At 43.0% G+C, this 21,874-nt stretch overlaps 1 protein-coding gene across 3 annotated transcripts in view; it reads right to left on the reverse strand.

The window, feature by feature from the left end:
* Nucleotides 1-375: 375 nt before the first annotated feature.
* The window catches only part of LOC117372859 (protein inscuteable homolog), a 33,311-nt gene continuing 11,812 nt past the window's right edge, over nucleotides 376-21,874 (reverse strand). For 2 of the 3 annotated variants that reach the window (XM_055222278.1, XM_033968733.2), the window contains 13 exons: nucleotides 20,241-20,439; nucleotides 12,735-12,855; nucleotides 12,085-12,300; nucleotides 11,751-11,803; nucleotides 11,294-11,417; nucleotides 10,865-10,978; nucleotides 6,958-7,083; nucleotides 4,207-4,378; nucleotides 3,536-3,714; nucleotides 2,956-3,022; nucleotides 1,906-2,061; nucleotides 1,146-1,222; nucleotides 376-1,065 (listed from right to left, as the gene is read on the reverse strand). In XM_055222278.1, the coding sequence (XP_055078253.1) occupies nucleotides 937-1,065; nucleotides 1,146-1,222; nucleotides 1,906-2,061; nucleotides 2,956-3,022; nucleotides 3,536-3,714; nucleotides 4,207-4,378; nucleotides 6,958-7,083; nucleotides 10,865-10,978; nucleotides 11,294-11,417; nucleotides 11,751-11,803; nucleotides 12,085-12,300; nucleotides 12,735-12,855; nucleotides 20,241-20,284 (1,578 nt within the window). In that variant the 5' untranslated portion in view covers nucleotides 20,285-20,439 and the 3' untranslated portion in view covers nucleotides 376-936. The remainder of the gene's footprint in view (nucleotides 1,066-1,145; nucleotides 1,223-1,905; nucleotides 2,062-2,955; nucleotides 3,023-3,535; nucleotides 3,715-4,206; nucleotides 4,379-6,957; nucleotides 7,084-10,864; nucleotides 10,979-11,293; nucleotides 11,418-11,750; nucleotides 11,804-12,084; nucleotides 12,301-12,734; nucleotides 12,856-20,240; nucleotides 20,440-21,874) is intronic. The other variant, XM_055222279.1, reaches the window with a different exon arrangement.

Consider the following 21,874-nt stretch of genomic DNA (forward strand, 5'->3'; position numbering starts at 1 on the left):
TAAAATATTGCAACTTTTCATGTTCAGGTTTTTGTTTTGAACATTTTAAAAACAAATTAAACTGGAATAAATAACTGATTATAAGGTCAATTATTGCACACATAAAATCATATTTCAGAAAAGCAAAAATAGCAAAAGGCAAATTACTAATAGGCTTGTAAGTTTATTTGAAAATGTAGCGTTAAGGGTTCATTTAAAGTCACAATATGGAACTTTTCTGGTAGAGGAGATTTATCAGTTATGGCTTTGGCATGTAACGCATCCTTGTCTGTGGACAACCAGGTGACAGGTCAGATCTGTAGAGAGCTGAGCCTACTCACAGAAAGAATGCGTGTTTTTTTGAGTAATACAAAAAAACAATAGTTAAATGTTTAATGCCATGCTGTGGGAAACTTCAGGCAAAGCAACAGCATCTCCTTGGAGACAAGCAGGTGCCACACCCTTCACCAGAAAAGTGACACAGTGCAGCTTTAAGTCCCACCCAAAGCAGAGGGCTGTAGTCCTTACACAGGTGTTTGTAGTCCTTGCTGTCCTATTGGCTGTTCTCTGTAGTGCTTCATGCTCAGTCCACATGGGGCACTCTAGTGACTTGTACCCTGTGGTCACTTAAACCAATGAGCCACAGACGTGAGGTGATGTAGTCTTTTGTGTCTTTATTTGTAGTCCTCACACAAAGCTCTCCTCCATGTTTGTAGTCTTTATTTGTAGTCCTCACACAAAGCCCTCCTCCATGTTTGTAGTCTTTATTTGTAGTCCTCACACAAAGCCCTCCTCCATGTTTGTAGTCTTTATTTGTAGTCCTCACACAAAGCCCTCCTCCATGTTTGTAGTCTTTATTTGTAGTCCTCACACAAAGCTCTCCTCCATGTTTGTAGTCTTTATTTGTAGTCCTCACACAAAGCTCTCCTCCATGTTTGTAGTCTTTATTTGTAGTCCTTACACAAAGCTCTCCTCCATGTTGGAGCAGAGCAGAAACGAATCGACGAGTCTGGGGGCGATGAGCTGCTGATGATCACTTAGCTCCAAACTCTCTGGACTGACAGCTGCCAAACGCCTCAGAGCAGCCTGTGAATATATATACAGAAATACAGGGTGAGATCAGGACTGGACCAGGACTGGACCAGGTCTAAAGGACTATTTCTCACCAGGCAGGCGACCAGGACTGAGTCAGAGTTGTTGCGTTCAGTGGGAGAGCGACACAGCTCGATCAGACGAGGAACAGCTGTAAAATATTAAAGTTTATTTGTTTTAAATATTTTTACTTCTTTACTTACTTTAAGGTCTTGTATTAAACAAAAGCTCAAAATGCTCTGTTCCACCTTGTGATGTCATGAAGTGGTAGTTTTCAAATTAACAGCTGCTTTTACCTTTAGTTCAGTAGAGATAGGCAATTTCAGGACTGAACTCATTCACATGATTTTAGTGAAGGTGTGTAGAGTTTAAAAACACAGTGGAGCACTTCCTGTATTACCACATGATGACATCACAAGGTGGAACACTTTGCTGTTTGAGAAAAGAACATGCAACTCCAGGTCTGTTCGTGATGAGGAAACTACATTAGAACAGAGATCAGAGAATAGTGCATTATGGGACATTTAATAGTTGTTAAAGTTATTGTATTTATTGTCAACATAAAACATGTTCAGGTTTTATCTTTGATTTTATCCTATGTGTTTGAATAAATGTGTCCTGCTCAGTACAGGCAGATTATACAAGCAGCAGAGGTCAAAATAAGTCCACTGTGTCCTGTCTGCATCTAATTATAAAGCTTTTTATTGTCTGAGAATCAGGGTTAGCACACGTTAGCATGCTAGTTAGTGTTAGCTTTACTGTTTTGAGAAAGAGTAGAGTTTAATGTTGTACTGGAGCTATTAGATATAACATATAAACACTTGATTTTTGAACCGTTTAGTTTAATGGCGTTCTGGGCGAAGTCATGGTCGCGGCTCAGACGGGCCAGAGTTACGGCGGCTTTCTGCTGGACCCTCTCACACGCAGCACCCTCTGATGGACTGGAGGAGGAGGGCCTCTCGCCCAGAAATGACAAAAGACGCTCCACCCCTAAAGAATAAATACATAAAAATATGATCAAACTCAGCTCCTGCAGAAGAAACATGGCAGATTTGGCCCAGGAGCGCCTCTGAGAGTTTAAGAAAAATCTATTTTGCTTGAGTTTGATGAAATGACTGTCAGGAGATGACAAGGACGACAGCTCTATCTATTTACTAATATTTAAACTTAAATCTATCTTAAAATTCTTTGCAGAACAACATTTGTAAACCGTTGTCATGTTTGGCCCCCGACATCCTGAATGTTTCATGTGCCCTGCCCCTATTGACGTATACACTCCTACCCTTAAAATGTTCCAAAACAAACTATAAATGAGAATAAAAGTGTTACTTTCTCCAAATAAAAATGTGAGGACAGAATAATGTCATTTTCCAGTTTAACTCTGTGTTCTGTACTGTAGCGCTGTGTTATTTTAATAGATCCATGGCTCACACCAGCGTTTACAGAAAACTGTCTGTCTCCTTTGACATTTAACTTTTAGCCCTTCACACAGCTCACTCCTGACTCACAAATATACTACTTATACCACTTTACCACTTTCTACCAACTACTACTATTATTATTGTTACTACTACTACTACTACTACTACTACTACTACTACTAATAATAATAATAATAATAATAATAATAATAATAATAATAATAATAATAATAATAATATTATTATTTTTATTCACTACTGAAACATGACAAATAATAAACTTTATGTAAATAGGTAAATCTTCATTAGACTTAATCATCTCTCTCTGTGGGGTGCTGCTGCCCTCTGCTGGACATCAAGAGCACTACACTCTACAGGTCACATCATTTTTATTTCGTGTTAATATATGTCAATTTTATAAAATGAAAATTTAAATTATATTAAATTCAAATCTAAAATATACCTTGTTCCTGCAGCACCTCCTGAGAACACTGCTCCAGCACAGACAGATTTGCCAAGATCGTCACCACCTGGAAAATAAATATACACAATTATTTAATATATATAAATAAAATTATTACAAGACATATTCTGAAAGGTCTGGTCTCTGGTCTAGTCTTTGGTCTGGTCTCGGGTCTGGTCTCTGGTCTACTCTCTGGCCTAGTTTCTGGTCTGGTCTCTGGTCTAGTTTCCGGTCTGGTCTTTGGTCTCTTGTCTAATGTCTGGTCTCTGGTTTAGCCTCTAGTCTAGTCTTTGGTCTGGTCTCTGGTTTAGCCTCTTGTCTGATCTCTGGTCTATTGTCTGGTCGCTGGTTTGGTCTTTGGTCTCTGGTCTAGTCTCTGGTTTAGCCTCTAGTCTAGCCTTTGGTCTCTGGTCTCTGGTTTAGTCTCTAGTCTGGTCTCTGGTCTATTGTCTGGTCTCTGGTCTGGTCTCTGGTCTGGTCTCTGGTCTGGTCTCTGGTCTGGTCTCTGGTCTGGTCTCTGGTCTGGTCTCTGGTCTGGTCTCTGGTCTGGTCTCTGGTCTGGTCTCGTCTTGGGTCTGACCTGGTCTTTGGAGTAGGGTGTGTCCACTCGGGTCCGGTCTCTGGAGGCCTGGACCAGGATTTGGACCGCATTGGACTGGAGCAGAATCTCACAGGCTAAAGAGTCCAAGAACGTGATGTTCGCCAATGCCGCCGCCGCCAACAGGAAGACCTCCCCACAAGATGCCGACGAGCAGAGCGCTGAGAGAGAACCAGGTCACAACCAGGTCTATGCTAAAATTAAACCAGGTCTAAACCAGAACTAAACCAAGACTAAAGTGGAACAAAACCAGGTCTAAACCAGGACTAAAGCAGGACATATCCAAGACTAAGCCAGGACTAAACCCGGACTAAACCAGGTTTAAATTAGAATGCAATGACTGAACTTGTTTTAAACCTGGTTTTAACCAGGTCTAAGGCAGGTCTAAAGTCAGTCTAAAGTCAGTCTGAAGCCAATCTAAAGTTGGTCTAAAGCAGGTCTAAAGTCGGTCTAAAGTTGGTCTAAAGCTGGTCTAAAGTTGGTCTAAAGTTGGTCTAAACCCTGTGTAAACCTGGTCTAAACCAGGTTTAAACCCTGTGTCAACCCAGTCTAAACCTGGTCTAAACCCTGTGTAAACCCTGTGTAAACCTTGTCTAAACCTGGTCTAAACCCTTTGTAAACCCGATCTAATCCTGGTCTAAATCAGGACTCACAGATGAGGGCGGTCACGATGTCGTTCATACTCTCAATGAAGCTGAGGAGGTGAGCCGTGGAGCTGTGATGAGGAGACGTGAGCTGAGCCACGACTGCCGCTGACTCCGCCTTCACAGCCTCAGGGGCGTGGTCATCGGTGAGGAGGTCGGCCAGACACAAGAGCCCATCCACCTAAAGAGAGTAATACCGCTTTAAGAGAGAGGAATATTGCCTTAAGAGAGACGATACTGCCTTAATGAGACAATACCACCTTAAGAGAGGAATACTGCCTTAAGAGAAATACTGCCTTAAGAGAGACAATACTGCCTTAAGAGATAGAATACTGCTTTAAGACAGACAATACTACCTTAAGAGACATTACATACTTTTCAAATTTAATCTCAAAAACTGCAGTTAAAAAAGATTTTATGAAAATTTAATATTTTGTGTTGTCTTGTTCTGTGTAAAAGCTGCTCTAATTGAATTCACATTTGTGATTTCGACTCTCCTCCAGAGGTCAGTGTTGCCTCAGTTTGACTTTCCTCCTGTATCCTCTTCTCCACTGCTGTGCTTCCTTCCCTCCTTCTACTGACTCCTCCTCTCTTGTATCCTTGTTTCCTTCTCTCGCCCCATCCCTCCTACCTCTTCATCTCCTGTCTCCAGTGTCCAGAGACTACACCAGAGACTACACCAGAGACTACACCAGAGACTACACCAGAGACTACACCAGAGACTACACCAGAGACTACACCAGAGACTACACCAGAGACTACACCAGAGACTACACCAGAGACTACACCAGAGACTACACCAGAGACTACACCAGAGACCAGAGATTTAGTCTCGAATAGAAACAATCAGGTTCAACATTGGATATTTCATGGTAAAGTCCAATGTAATCAATAGCACTGTGTCTGACCCCAGTCTAGAGTTTAAAAACGTAGTTTAAAGATGGGGTATTTGAGTTCTATGGGGTATGGGGTTTTAAAGAGGGGGTATCTGACTTATGTGGGGTATTAAAGAGGCAACATGTTTTATAAGTTTCATGTTCGTTTTTGAAGCTCTGAGTCTCTGCCACTTGCTGTTCTGTGAGAAAAAAGGCAGTGGGCGGAGCCTTGTACAGCTTCGTACTGCTAACCGTAAGGAGGGTTTGAATAGGGCCTGGGAGAGATCTCTAGATTACTCAAACATGCATGGGTGACATCTAAAACCTCTTCATGTTTGTGATGATGGACAGCGGCCATGTGCAGAAGGCCTCCTCTTCAAAGTCTGAGTCCATTCTGGTCCTTAGCTCCGCCCCCTTCCTTCTCCTTCAGTTCAACTGTATTTAGCACCTTTCAAACCTCTGCAACTTATCAGACTTTCATCTTAGAGTTAAGAGCAGAAATACACTACAGTATCACTCCTTCTGTTTCTTCCCCCTTTCCCTCTCTCTCCCACTCCTTCCCCCCCCCCCCCTTCTCTCCTTCTTTCTGTTCTGTCGCTCTGTTGGTTTCGGTCCCAGGTCTGCTTCAGTGTTTTCTTTCGTTTTTCTTGCTCGTTACATAAACATGTCACGGTTCCGTGGTGTTCCGTCTGGTTTTCTGTGGGACCGCGGAGACTCGTTAAGACGCTGTCGCCTCCATTTCTTCGCCTCATCGCTCCGTGAGCACAGGTGCCTCTGCCGCCACCTATGTCCCAGTGGAGAACTGCACACTTAACTTTCTGTTTATATCACTTTATTTTCCTGACTTTGATTTTGGGCATTTGATACAAACAGCATTCTGCTACACCACGAGAACTGGACCGGCTCTGAGCCGGATCATGGTCAGGAGAGGGGGATAGGAGAGGAGAGGAGAGAGAAGAGGGATGAGAGGAGGGGAGAGAGAGGAGAGGAGGGAGGAGAGGAAGAGAGTAAGGAGAGGACGGGACAGGAGGGGAGAGGGAGGATAGGAGAGAGGATTCAAGATTCAAGATTTCTTTTATTTGTCTCCCTTAGGAGAAATTTTTCTTAGACCAATGGGCTGCTCACACCACAGTAAACAACAGAACCACACACAGGGTGCAGTACATCTCTCTCCACACACCATCACTCATTTTTACATCATTTAACAGTTTCACTGAAACAGGTACAAATGAATGTTTATATCTATTATATCTACACCGTGGTACCCTGTACCTCCTCCCTGAACTCAATAGTTCATATTCAGGGTACAACACATGTGTCGGGTCAGAGAGAATGCTCCTGGTCTGTCTCCTCATGGCCTGTTCATAAAGTTCTTGAGGGCTCAGAGGGACAGCACAGCCCATAATTTTCCCCGCTGTCCTCACCAGATTTAAAATTTGAGTTTTTGTTTTGACCAGCAAGTTTCCAAACCAGCTGGTGATTAGAACTGACTCAATGGTAGCTCTGTAGAAAATGAGCTTAATGAGGAGAGGGAGGATAGGAGAGAGGAGAGGGAGGCATGAGAGGAGGAAAGAAAGCGAGGAGAGGAGGGGGGAGGGAAGAGAGGAGGAGAAGGAGGGACGAGAGGAGGAGATAGAGGGAGAAGAAGAGGGGAGGGAAGAGGAGAGCGAGGGGAGAGAAGGAAGGAGAGGTGAGGGAAAGAAAAGAGGGGAGAGAGAGGGATGAGATGGGTATTAAAGAGGGGCTGTTTCTGGAGAAGAAACTGGGAATCCGCACGTGGTGCCAGGACTACATGAATGGAGCAGAGTTTGGAGGAGCAGTTATGGTTGTAGTATTTGTTGTAGTATTTGCAGTAGTTGTATAGTAGTAGTAGTATTCGTAGTACCTTGTCCAGTTGCAGTACTCCTTCCTCCACGCAGCAGATGGAGGCGATGGTCCGCAGAGCCGGCGCGTAAAGCTCTTTAAACTGATCCTGTCTGCAGAGTTTGAACAGGGCCACCACTGCTCCCTCCTGGAAGAGACAAACAAACAAATAAACAAACAGGACCAGGAGATCGACTGAACCATGGAGCCGATGCTCTATTCAGCTCATTTTACAGTATCGGTGTGTCCCTCCTTTGAATCCCACTTTCCCTGAACGTATTGACTGTGTGTCCTTGAGCAACACACTCCCACTCCTCCATGGATCTGTCTTTAGTTAAAGTGAGATATAAAAATAAAATTAACAAAAAGTTCTCTCAGTCCACCCTGCTCTTCCCTCTCTTCCCCCTCTTTTTCTCTCTCCTCTCCTCTTTCCTCTCCCTCCTTCATTTCCCCGCCATCACTCTCTCTTCCTCCCTCTCATCATCTCCCTCTCTCTCCCTGTTTCCTCTCCTCCTCTTTCTCCCCCGCCCTTTCGTCCTCCTCCATCTCCCTCTCTCTCCTCCTCTCTCTTTCCCTCCTAACTCTCCTCCTCTCTCTTCCTCTCCTCCTCTTTCTCCCTCTCTCCTTCTCCCCCTTTCTCCCCCCTCTCTTTCTTTCCCTCCTCTCTCCCTCTCCCTCTCTCTTCTCCTCTCACTCCCTCTCTCTCCTCCTCTTGCTCTCTTCCCATCCTCTTCTCCTCTCTTCTCCTCCTCTCCCTTCCCCCTCCCTCATGCCTCTCTGTCCCTATTTCCGGATGCAGATCTGTGGACAGGCATCTGGCTTAATGGATTGCCAGGTGAGTTACGAGTCATATCTGTGTAAACGGGTAAACAAAGCTCTCAAGCACAGATATAACAAGCAACGCTCGTAAACAAACCCATTATTTTAATATCACTCAAGACAAGAGATGGAGAGAGAAGAGAGGACAGATAGAGGAGAGGAAGAGGGGGAGGAAGAGGGGGAGGAGAGGATCGAGACGCAGGCAGCGAAAGAGAAGAGAGGAAGAGAGGGAGCGAAAAGGGGGAGGAGAGGACAGAGAGAGAGAGGAGAGGAAAAGGGAAAGAAGAGGGAGAAGAGAAGACCGAGATAGAGAGAGAGGAGAGATGGAGGAGAGGAAGATGTGCAGGAAGAGTGGGAGGAGAGGACAGGGAGAGAAGAGAGTAGAGATAGAGGAGAGTAAGAAGAGAGGAAGGGGGGGACAGAGACAGAGAGTGAGCGAGGAGTGATAGAGGAGAGGAAAAGGGGAGACAGAGAGAGAGGAGAGATAGAGGAAAGGAAGAGGAGAGAGGGAGAAAGAAAGAGCTTCTCTCTCCCCCTCTCCTCCTCTTCCCCTTCTCTACTTCTTTCTCCTCTCCTCCTCTCTTTTGCTCATCTTTTGTGTATTCACTGGAGCAGGTAATGAGGGGTGAGGCGCTCTTATTGTGAAATGGGGTGTGGCTCAGAGGAAGTCAGGCATTTTATTTTGACGAGGTGTTTGTCCAAAAGAGTTTGTGTCACACAAGAGTCACTCTGTAAATGTAAACAGGGTCACTTTAGTTTTTAATTCTCATGTCACTTTCAGTCTCCCCTCCCTTTACTCCCCAGGCTAAGTCTCTCCCCCTTTTGAACGCTATCACAGCACAACCACCGTGCATCCCCCCTCTCTTTGTTCCCCGTGCTTAGTCTCTCCCCCTACAGAGCGCTATCATAACACAATCGGTGTGCATCCCACTAATGAAACTACTGCACATCACATCAGGTTTGTCAAGTTGTTGTGTACAGTTTTATATCATGTTTTTGTATATTTATGGAGAATTGTCATGTGGGAGCATGGGCGATGTAGGCTTATGGGCGGAGCTATGTACAGGCTCGAACTGCCAACCGTAAGCCGTAGGGCCCGGGAGAGATCTCTAGATTACTCAAACATGCATGGGTGACATCTAAAACATCTTTATGTTTGTGATGAGGAACAGTGGGACATGGGACAAAGGTAAAAGTCCATTTGTAGAACACCTCCTCTTTAATCAGACGTACTCAACACAGGAGCCAAGAGCACACTCCTCTCTCCTTCCTCTCTTTCTCTTCTTCCTCGCCGTCAGGTGACTATCTCTACAACTGGCTCTCTTCCCCTCTTTCCCCTCTCCTCTCCTCCTCCTCCCAGATAGCTGTCTGTGCAATTGTCTTGCTCTCCTCCCTCTCTCCTCTCCTTGCCTCTTCCCTCTCTCTTCCCTCTCTCCGTCAAGTAGCTGTCTGTGTAGTTGTCTCTCTCCTCCTTCTCTCCTCCTCCTCTCCTTCTCCTCTCCTCCTCACTCTCTCCTTCTCCGTCAGGTAGCTATCTGTGTAATTGCCTCTCTCTATCGCTCACTCTCTCCTCCTCCTTCTCTCCTCCTTCTCTCCATCAGGTAGCTGTCTGTGTAGTTGTCTCCCTCTCCTCTCCTCCTCCTCCTCTCTTCCTTTTTTCTGTCAGGTAGCTGGATGTGTAGCTGTCTCCTTCTCCTCCTCCTCCATTTCTCCTCTCCTCCCCCCTTCCCTCACTCCTTCTCCTTCTCTCCGTCAGGTAGCGGTCTGCATAGTTGTCTCCCTCTCCTCCACCTGTCCTCCACCTCCCCTCTCCTCCTTCTCTCCTCCTCAGTTTCTCTGTCTCTCCTCCTTCTCTCTTCCCCCCCCTCTCTCGTTCTCTCCATCAGGTAGCTGTCTGTGTAGTTGTCTCCCTCTCCCCTCTCTCCTCTTCTCCTCTTCCTCTCCTCCAGGTACCTGTCTGTGTAATTGTTGGTGACAGAATCGATGCCTGAGATAAACTACAGAAACAGGAAGAGTTTTATCAGCTGCACTTTATCGGAGAAAAGACGAACAGAGACACAAGACACAAGAGACACGAGACACAAGAGACATGAGAGATTCAAGACATGAGAGACATGAGAGACACAAGACTCCAGAGACATGAGAGATACCAGAGACACAAGACACCAGAGACACAAGACAGACACAAGACATGACCGACACCAGAGACATGAGAGACATGAGAGATGAGACACACAATACATGAGACACAAGACTCGAGAGGCACAAGAGACAAGACACACAAAACAGAAGAGATATGAGACACGAGAGAAAAGAGACACAAGAGACAAGACATACAAGACACGAGAGACGAGACACACAAGACATGAGGCACGAGAGAGACGAGACACAAGCGACAAGACACATGAGACACAAGAGACACGGGAGACACAAGAGACACAGGAGACAAAAGAGACATAAGACACACGAGATATGAGAGACATGAGAGACGAGAGTGCAAAAGAATCATGGGACTTTAATTTTGGCCCGGTTAGAACATTGGCCCGGTTGGAGGAGGTGGGCCAGAGCATGGCGCGGTTATTGATTTTCGCGCACACATACATGTTTTTTGTTTAGAGTGTGTTGTGGCGGAGTGAACAGAGGAGAAGAGGAAAAAGTGAATGCACTGTTTAATTCATAAACTCACAGAGTGTCACAGCAGGACTCAGATCTGACTCACTGTTTAACAGATATTTCATGGCCCTCGTCTTATTTTCTCCATTAAAGCGTCAGCTCTGCTGCTCCACATGTAAACAAACACCGGCGTGTGACGATAACGCCAGACACATGTAAACAAACAGCACCGTGTGATGATGTCACCGGGCCGTGGCTCGGTTCGGTTGTGCAGGTCAGAATGTGGGACATAGAACTCTACAATATCGTACATGAGCATGGCATTGTTCAAAAGGCCTAGGCCTTAGGTGAGTACCTGAGCAATGATGGTCCAGTGACCTGAAGTGACCTGAGGGGGTGTACCTGAGCGATGCTGCTGCAGTGACCTGTGGTGACCTGAATGGGGCATAGCTGATCATTGATCCTGCAGTGACCTGTGGTGACCTGAGGGGGCATACCTGAGCGATGATGCTGCAGAGTTGGGGGCCGTCCTGAGTTAGACTGAGCAGAGATGAGATAGCACCCTCTACAGTCTCAGGCTGAGAACTGCTCTCCACCTGCTCCACCAGCACCTGTCAATCAAACATCACCTGTCAGTCAAACAGCACCTGTCAATCAGTATCTAGTCATGGTTTTGTCCTGGTTCAGTCCTGGTTCAGTCCTGGTTTAGACCTGGTTTAAACCTGGTTTAGTCCTGGTTCAGTCCTGTTTTAGTCCTGGTCTTCTCCTGGTCTAGTCTTGGTTCATACCTGGTCCTGTTCTAGTCCTAGTCTAGTCCCGGTTTAGTCTTAGTTCAGTCCTGTTTTAGTCCTGTTTTACTCCTAGTTTATTCCTGGTCTAGTGCTGGTTAAGTCCTGGTCCAGTCCTGGTCTAATCCTTGTCTGTACCCGGATTTCGTTCGCCAGGGCCAGGTCTATCATGGTGCTGAAATCCTGGCTGAGTTCTGTGAGGATCCGGTGGATGGACTCTCGACTAGACTTTAGGAAATTCTGATCCTCACTCTGCACACACCTGAAACAGACGGGGTTAAACCTGGTTTAGTCCTGGTCTAGACCTGGTTTAGACCTGGTTTAGTCCTGGTCTAGACCTGGTTTAGACTTGGTTTAGTCCTGGTCTAGACCTGGTTTAGACCTGGTTTAGTCCTGGTTTAGTCCTGGTTTAGTCATGGTTTAGACCTGGTTTAGTCCCGGTTTAGTCTTAGTTCAGAATTGGTTTAGACCTGGTTTAGACCTGGTTTAGACCTGGTTTAGACCTGGTTTAGACCTGGTTTAAATCTGGTTTAGGCCTGCTTTAGTCCTGGTTTGAGTCTGGTTTAGGTCTGATTTAGTCCTGGTTCAGACTCACCGTTCTGTGATGGAGGTCAGCTCTTGACTCTTCTCCAGGAGGATCTTCTCGTACTGAAACAGACACAGTTCATTTCATTAGATCTGCAGCAGCCTACCGGATCTGCGTCACTTATGCTAGCGCGTTCACTTCCACCATGTTCTCAGTAGCAGTAGTAGTATGTGTTGTATCCCCGCAGTAGTTCCTGTGCTACACTTACACAATATAGTGGTGTAGTAGACTTCATAGGTGATAGCTGGGTCTTATGGAGGTGCTGTTTTAGTAGTAGTAATAGTAGTAGTGGAAGCAGTAGTAAATTTAGTAGTAGTAGTAGTGGAAGTAGTATTCGTAGTACCTGCAGTAGTTCCTGTGGTACACTCCTCCCTGCAGTATAGTGCTGCAGTAGACTTCGTAGGTGACAGTTGGCTCTTATAGAGGTGCTGTGCGTACGTTGCCATCTCCCTTTCTCCACTCGGCTAAACATTCTGCTCAGCTCTGTACTGACCACTAGGGCGCGCCGTAACAGTGTCTGCAGGTTAGAACGTGCAGGCCACGCCCCCCCAGAGCTCACCTGGACAAATGGAAGGTGACAAATGAGAAGGAGGAAACAGGGGACAGGCTAGGAGGAGACAGTTGAGGAGAAGGAGACAGGTGAAGAAGAGGACGAGGAACCAGAGGAAGTCACGCTCTTATTCTGAAATATGCATAAAGGAAAGAAACAGAGGAATTCACCCTCTTATTGTGAAAGAGACAGAGGAAATCATGCTCGTATAGTGAAAGAGCAACAACATCTCCATGGAAACAAGCAGGTGATGCACTCTTCAGTAGAAAAGTTACACCATAGACTGTGATATTTATAGCCTTTTGAACAGTTTGGAACACACTGGACTGAAGGAAAGGGATGGCAGGAGAGTTAGAGCTAACCCTTTCACACAGGGACAGGTGCAGAGACAAGGGCAGAGACGGGGTCAGAGACAGGGGCAGAGACAGGTGCTCATGTCTCACCAGGAGCTCCTCCTCGTCGACGCCCAGAGGTTTGGCCTGAAGCACACACATACACTCCACCTCAGTCATATGACGGAGATCGTCCAACCAGCGCTGCACCGAGTCCGACTGTAATCTGAAACTAAACAAACAAATAAATAAATCCACTAAAAACAAACTGTCAAAAGTATCAATTGTCTGATACTAATCGAAAACTAACATCGAAACTAAATCCTCATTTTTCACAGAAAAAAAGTCCCATTGACAGAAAGGAACCTTTCCTGAATATCTTTATAATGATGTTGAGCTGTATCAGAACAAGTATAAAACCACATAAAATAGTATACACCCATGGACCACTATGGAAACTACTTGGGCTAATGAGGGATTACACAGAAGTAAGGCCACATGGGAATAACTCTGTTTTTAAACTCTGCTCACCTATGTGTATATATGTAAATAGTGGAAAATAGGAACTGTCTTAATGTTGTTGTTTTGTCTTGTCTTTGCCTGTATGGATGTTATTCTGTTGTATGTTGAAATTTCTGCCTCTTGGCCAGGTCGTCGTTGAAAATGAGAATTGGTTCTCAACCGACCTACCTGGTAAAATAAAGGTTAAATAAAATAAATAAATATAAAAGAAAGTACTACCATTTCATGTGTACTCACTTTTATGTCAGTACCATGCACTTTCTGATTCTCAGATGATAAAACTCCTAATAGTTAGACACAGAGGACTTGTTTTGACCTGTAGAGCTCCTTATGCCTTACATCTGTACTGGGTTCAGACACATGTGACTTTATTACATGAAAAGAAACGCATACCGTCACTTTAATAACTCTCTTGTGTGCTGCGTCCTCCCTCCGCAGATCTGAGCCGGTTCCCTCACGGTATGTTTAATGACCTCAGAGCGTGGGAGATTCTGCCTCTGTCACTTTTATAGATCTATAATCCATAACTGCCCCAAACCCACGGCTCCAATCGACCAAACGCCCCAACGCCATCGACCAATCACAGACCAAACAGGAAACAAACAATTCACTAACGAGGAGGGAGGGGGCGGGGCGAACGGTAACGAGGGAGAGCTGCTAACGAGGCACGGGTGATCAAATGGAGCTCTGACGCACTGTAGCCGCGCTTACTAAAATCTGAGTTTTATAAGAAAACCTGATCATATCTAACATACAGGGATACAACAGGAGGGCATCTGAGACACAGGGATACAGGAGAATGGGAGGGCATCAGATTTGAACAAACACAGAATCCAAATGTGATCTCCAGAACAGTTTTGATTTGAAACTTATTATTAAACTGACAATTTGAATATTTCATGAGTGCACTTCCTGTTTGTAAGCCACTTCCTGTTTGTGAGTCACTTCCTGTTGTCAAACCTGTTCATATTTATATTTTTATGATTGATTTTTTTATATTTAGGAGTTACAGCAGAAACTTGTTGATATTTTTATATATATATATATATATATATATATATATTTTAAATATTTGCTGTTAAAGTCTTCACAACAAACATATTGATATGTATTTTCTATTTTCAGAACAGTACAGGTGTATATTTCCAATAGAGGTGTATATTTACAGTAGAGGTGTATATTTGCAGTACAGGTGTATATTTGCAGCAGAGGTGTATATTTGCAGTACAGGTGTATATTTACAGTAGAGGTGTATATTTACAGCAGAGGTGTATATTTGCAGTACAGGTGTATATTTACAGTAGAGGTGTATATTTGCAGCAGAGGTGTATATTTGCAGTACAGGTGTATATTTACAGTAGAGGTGTATATTTACAGCAGAGGTGTATATTTGCAGTACAGGTGTATATTTACAGTAGAGGTGTATATTTACAGCAGAGGTGTATATTTGCAGTACAGGTGTATATTTACAGCAGAGGGGTATATTTGCAGTACAGGTGTATATTTACAGTACAGGTATATATTTACAGCAGAGGTGTGTATTTACAGTAGAGGTGTATATTTGCAGTAGAGGTGTGTATTTGCAGTACAGGTGTATATTTACAGTAGAGGTGTATATTTACAGTAGAGATGTATATTTACAGTAGAGGTGTATATTTGCAGTACAGGTGTATATTTACAGTAGAGGTGTATATTTGCAGCAGAGGTGTATATTTGCAGTACAGGTGTATATTTACAGTAGAGGTGTATATTTACAGCAGAGGTGTATATTTGCAGTACAGGTGTATATTTACAGCAGAGGTGTATATTTGCAGTACAGGTGTATATTTACAGTAGAGGTGTATATTTACAGTAGAGGTGTATATTTACAGCAGAGGTGTATATTTGCAGTACAGGTGTATATTTACAGTAGAGGTGTATATTTACAGCAGAGGTGTATATTTGCAGTACAGGTGTATATTTACAGTAGAGGTGTATATTTACAGCAGAGGTGTATATTTGCAGTACAGGTGTATATTTGCAGTACAGGTGTATATTTACAGCAGAGGTGTATATTTACAGTAGAGGTGTATATTTACAGCAGAGGTGTATATTTGCAGTACAGGTGTATATTTACAGTAGAGGTGTATATTTACAGCAGAGGTGTATATTTGCAGTACAGGTGTATATTTGCAGTACAGGTGTATATTTACAGCGGAGGTGTATATTTGCAGTACAGGTGTATATTTACAGCAGAGGTGTATATTTGCAGTACAGGTGTATATTTACAGCAGAGGTGTATATTTGCAGTACAGGTGTATATTTACAGCAGAGGTGTATATTTACAGTAGAGGTGTATATTTGCAGCACAGGTGTATATTTGCAGTACAGGTGTATATTTACAGTAGAGGTGTATATTTGCAGTACAGGTGTATATTTACAGTAGAGGTGTATATTTGCAGTACAGGTGTATATTTACAGTAGAGGTGTATATTTGCAGTACAGGTGTATATTTGCAGTAGAGGTGTATATTTACAGTAGAGGTGTATATTTGCAGTAGAGGTGTATATTTACAGTAGAGGTGTATATTTACAGCAGAGGTGTATATTTGCAGTACAGGTGTATATTTACAGCAGAGGTGTATATTTGCAGTACAGGTGTATATTTACAGTAGAGGTGTATATTTACAGCAGAGGTGTATATTTGCAGTACAGGTGTATATTTACAGTAGAGGTGTATATTTGCAGTATAGGTGTGTATTTACAGCAGAGGTGTATATTTGCAGTACAGGTGTATATTTACAGTAGAGGTGTATATTTACAGCAGAGGTGTATATTTGCAGTACAGGTGTATATTTACAGCAGAGGTGTATATTTGCAGTACAGGTGTATATTTGCAGTACAGGTGTATATTTACAGCAGAGGTGTATATTTGCAGTACAGGTGTATATTTACAGCAGAGGTGTATATTTGCAGTACAGGTGTATATTTACAGCAGAGGTGTATATTTGCAGTACAGGTGTATATTTACAGCAGAGGTGTATATTTGCAGTATAGGTGTATATTTACAGTAGAGGTGTATATTTGCAGTATAGGTGTATATTTGCAGTATAGGTGTATATTTGCAGTCGAGGTGTATATTTACAGTAGAGGTGTATATTTACAGTAGAGGTGTATATTTACAGTATTGGTGTATATTTGCAGTACAGGTGTATATTTACAGCAGAGGTGTATATTTGCAGTACAGGTGTATATTTACAGTAGAGGTGTATATTTACAGCAGAGGTGTATATTTGCAGTACAGGTGTATATTTACAGCAGAGGTGTATATTTGCAGTACAGGTGTATATTTACAGTAGAGGTGTATATTTGCAGTATAGGTGTGTATTTACAGCAGAGGTGTATATTTGCAGTACAGGTGTATATTTACAGTAGAGGTGTATATTTACAGCAGAGGTGTATATTTGCAGTACAGGTGTATATTTACAGCAGAGGTGTATATTTGCAGTACAGGTGTATATTTGCAGTACAGGTGTATATTTACAGCAGAGGTGTATATTTGCAGTACAGGTGTATATTTACAGCAGAGGTGTATATTTGCAGTACAGGTGTATATTTACAGCAGAGGTGTATATTTGCAGTACAGGTGTGTATTTACAGCAGAGGTGTATATTTGCAGTACAGGTGTATATTTACAGCAGAGGTGTATATTTGCAGTACAGGTGTATATTTGCAGTACAGGTGTATATTTACAGCAGAGGTGTATATTTGCAGTACAGGTGTATATTTACAGCAGAGGTGTATATTTGCAGTACAGGTGTATATTTACAGTAGAGGTGTATATTTGCAGTCGAGGTGTATATTTGCAGTATAGGTGTATATTTACAGTAGAGGTGTATATTTACAGTAGAGGTGTATATTTACAGCAGAGGTGTATATTTACAGTAGAGGTGTATATTTACAGTAGAGGTGTATATTTGCAGTATAGGTGTATATTTGCAGTCGAGGTGTATATTTACAGTAGAGGTGTATATTTACAGTAGAGGTGTATATTTACAGTATTGGTGTATATTTGCAGTATAGGTGTATATTTACAGCAGAGGTGTATATTTGCAGTACAGGTGTATATTTACAGCAGAGGTGTATATTTGCAGTACAGGTGTATATTTACAGTAGAGGTGTATATTTACAGCAGAGGTGTATATTTGCAGTACAGGTGTATATTTACAGCAGAGGTGTATATTTGCAGTACAGGTGTATATTTACAGTAGAGGTGTATATTTGCAGTATAGGTGTGTATTTACAGCAGAGGTGTATATTTGCAGTACAGGTGTATATTTACAGTAGAGGTGTATATTTACAGCAGAGGTGTATATTTGCAGTACAGGTGTATATTTACAGCAGAGGTGTATATTTGCAGTACAGGTGTATATTTGCAGTACAGGTGTATATTTACAGCAGAGGTGTATATTTGCAGTACAGGTGTATATTTACAGCAGAGGTGTATATTTGCAGTACAGGTGTATATTTACAGCAGAGGTGTATATTTGCAGTACAGGTGTATATTTACAGCAGAGGTGTATATTTGCAGTATAGGTGTATATTTACAGTAGAGGTGTATATTTGCAGTATAGGTGTATATTTGCAGTATAGGTGTATATTTTCAGTCGAGGTGTATATTTACAGTAGAGGTGTATATTTACAGTAGAGGTGTATATTTACAGTATTGGTGTATATTTGCAGTATAGGTGTATATTTACAGCAGAGGTGTATATTTACAGTAGAGGTGTATATTTGCAGTCGAGGTGTATATTTACAGTAGAGGTGTATATTTGCAGTCGAGGTGTATATTTGCAGTATAGGTGTATATTTGCAGTATAGGTGTATATTTGCAGTCGAGGTGTATATTTACAGTAGAGGTGTATATTTACAGTAGAGGTGTATATTTACAGTATTGGTGTATATTTGCAGTACAGGTGTATATTTACAGTAGAGGTGTATATTTACAGCAGAGGTGTATATTTGCAGTACAGGTGTATATTTACAGCAGAGGTGTATATTTGCAGTACAGGTGTATATTTACAGTAGAGGTGTATATTTGCAGTATAGGTGTGTATTTACAGCAGAGGTGTATATTTGCAGTACAGGTGTATATTTACAGTAGAGGTGTATATTTACAGCAGAGGTGTATATTTGCAGTACAGGTGTATATTTACAGCAGAGGTGTATATTTGCAGTACAGGTGTATATTTGCAGTACAGGTGTATATTTACAGCAGAGGTGTATATTTGCAGTACAGGTGTATATTTACAGCAGAGGTGTATATTTGCAGTACAGGTGTATATTTACAGCAGAGGTGTATATTTGCAGTACAGGTGTATATTTACAGCAGAGGTGTATATTTGCAGTATAGGTGTATATTTACAGTAGAGGTGTATATTTACAGTAGAGGTGTATATTTGCAGTATAGGTGTATATTTGCAGTATAGGTGTATATTTGCAGTCGAGGTGTATATTTACAGTAGAGGTGTATATTTACAGTATTGGTGTATATTTGCAGTATAGGTGTATATTTACAGCAGAGGTGTATATTTACAGTAGAGGTGTATATTTGCAGTCGAGGTGTATATTTACAGTAGAGGTGTATATTTGCAGTCGAGGTGTATATTTGCAGTATAGGTGTATATTTGCAGTATAGGTGTATATTTACAGTATAGGTGTATATTTACAGCAGAGGTGTATATTTACAGTAGAGGTGTATATTTACAGCAGAGGTGTATATTTGCAGTACAGGTGTATATTTACAGCAGAGGTGTATATTTGCAGTACAGGTGTATATTTACAGCAGAGGTGTATATTTGCAGTATAGGTGTATATTTACAGTATAGGTGTATATTTACAGCAGAGGTGTATATTTACAGTAGAGGTGTATATTTACAGTATTGGTGTATATTTGCAGTATAGGTGTATATTTACAGCAGAGGTGTATATTTACAGTAGAGGTGTATATTTGCAGTCGAGGTGTATATTTACAGTAGAGGTGTATATTTGCAGTCGAGGTGTATATTTGCAGTATAGGTGTATATTTGCAGTATAGGTGTATATTTACAGTATAGGTGTATATTTACAGCAGAGGTGTATATTTACAGTAGAGGTGTATATTTACAGCAGAGGTGTAAACCTCATGTTTTTACTCTGGCTCATTTAGAGGGCTCATGTGAGATTCTGCTGTGTTTGGCTCCAGCAAACGAAACGGTTGTTCCTTTGGCTATGATATTACAGAGGACGGTATTAAAGTTCTCTCCATGGAGAATGGCTTTAACTTCCTGCTTCAGATACCGTGACATCACCAGCTCGACAGATTCTCACGATTTTTGTGTGTGTGTTCACAAACTGTTGAGAGTCTGCCTTGTTCGGCTCTGACTGAAGTGTTTGCATGTGACAGAAACTGACCAATCACAGAGCAGGTGGTGTGGTGTGGGCAGAGCCAGCGCCGAAAGAACCCAGTTCAGGCCAGGTCAGAGTCAGGGTCAGGCTTGAGGACAGAGTCAGGGTGAGACTGTCAAAAATGACTAAATATTGTTTTTACATACAAAGTGTACTGTAAAAGCACTGATCATTTTTGAAAGAAAAGAGAGAGAGAAGGAGAAAGAGAGGAGAGGGATAAAATAGGGAGGAGAGAAAAAAAGAGGGAGAGAGAGCAAGAAAGAGAGGAGAGAGAATGAGATGGAGGGAGAGAGGAGAGAGGAGAGAGGGAGAAGAGTGAGAGAGGGGTCTAAAACATCCTCTTCACATGTTTACCTGTGTCTGGTTTCATATCATTACGTTTTATTTTGACACAAACAGAAAAATGATTTTTCTTAGTACTCATGAATCATAATGTACAGAGAGGTCAGAGGTCACAGCAGCACGCACAGATATCCTGGTTTAGTCCCGGTTTTGTCCCGGTTTAGTCCTGGCCTAGACCTGGTTTAGACCTCGTTGAGTCCTGGTCTAGTCCTGTTCTAGTCGCGCTTTAGTCCCGGCCGAGTCCTGGTCGTGTCCCGGTTGAGTCCTGTTCTAGTCCCAGTCCAGTCCCAACCTAATCCCACTCTAGTCTAAATAAAATGATCTAAACCTGGAGGGCGAGGAGCAGACGGAGCCGCTGTGAGGAGATGCCATCTTGGACAGGTCCAAGGAGAACACACTAGAACACTTTAGAACAGATGTTCTCTAGTGGTATATGTGTGGCCCTGGTCTTGGTCCTGGTCCTGGTCTCCGTCCTGGTCTTGGTCCTGGTCTCGGTCTCGGTCCTGGTCTTGGATCCGGGTCAGAACCTGGAACAGAAGATAAAAGTCATGTGAACCAGATGTGTCAGATGCCGTCCAATCCTCCTCATCCTAAAGACGAATATATATGAAACGTTCAAACTCACATCAGAGGTTAATTACAATGTTTTCCTCTCCTCCCTCCCCCTCTCTCTTTCTCCTACCTCCTCCCTCTTTCTCCCCCTCTCTTTCTCCTCCTCTCCCTCTCTCCCCCGCTTTCTATTCCCTCCCTCTGTCCCTCTGCCCCCCCTCCCCTCTCCCTCTCGTTCATATTGATCAGTTCTGTTTGTGCATCAGGTTTAATCTCATTTCCTGCTCAGGTGTGAGAGAACAAGACTCAGAGGGATTTCCTCAGACACTAAACATATGACATCTGAACATCATTGTGTCAGATGCCCTCCCACACATGTTCCCCTGATCATTTCTAAGCTCCATTCTCCAACCACACCACAACATTTAGGAGGACATTTGACACACCACAACAACATCTGGGAGGGCATCTGACACATCACCACAACATCTGGGAGGGCATCTGACACATCACCACAACATCTGGGAGGGCATCTGACACATCACCACAACATCTGGGAGGGCATCTGACATACTACCACCTCTGGAAGGGAATCTGACAAATCTGATTATTTTAAACTTTGGGAGGTATTTTAGACTCTAGAGGGTGCCATAATCTACTATATTAATGTGAAACACTGCATCAGGGTCACATGGAGATACTTTGGTCGTGCACAGCGCCCCCTGCAGCCTCTGCCCTGTAAACACTCTCCTCATGTTATTTTTGGACCAGAGTGGTTCCTCGTGTGGAACATCTGCACCATGAGCTCATGTCTGCGGTCTGCTCCTGTCTCCACTGGACTAATGGAAACCAGACCAGGATTAAACCAGGACTAAAGGGGCTCTAAACCAGTAATAAACCAGGACTAAAGGGAGTCTAATCCAGAACCAAACCAGGGCTTAACCAGGACTAAACCAGGACTAAAGGGGGTCTAAACCAGAACTAAACCAGGACTAAAAGGAGTTTAAACCAGGACTAAACCAGGTCTAAACCAGGACTAAAGGAGATCTACACCCGAACTAAACCAGGACTAAACCAAGACTAACCCAGGAGTAAAGGTGGTCTAAACCATGACTAAACCAGGACTAAAAGTGGTCTAAACCAGGACTAAATGGGGTCTAAACCATGTCTAAACCAGGAATAATCCAGGACTAAACCAAGACTAAAGGGGTCTAAATCAGGACTAAACCAGGACTAAACTAGGACTAAAGGGGGTCTGAACTAGGACTAAACCAGGACTAAACCAGGACCAAAGGGGTTCTAAACCAGAACTAAACAAGGACTAAATAAGGACTAAAGAGGGTCTAAAACTGGACTAAACCAGGTGTAAACCGGGACTAAACCAGGACTAAATCAGGACTAAACCAGGACTAA

Source organism: Periophthalmus magnuspinnatus, chromosome 6 (assembly GCF_009829125.3).
Source record: "Periophthalmus magnuspinnatus isolate fPerMag1 chromosome 6, fPerMag1.2.pri, whole genome shotgun sequence".
Classification (NCBI taxonomy): domain Eukaryota; kingdom Metazoa; phylum Chordata; class Actinopteri; order Gobiiformes; family Gobiidae; genus Periophthalmus; species Periophthalmus magnuspinnatus.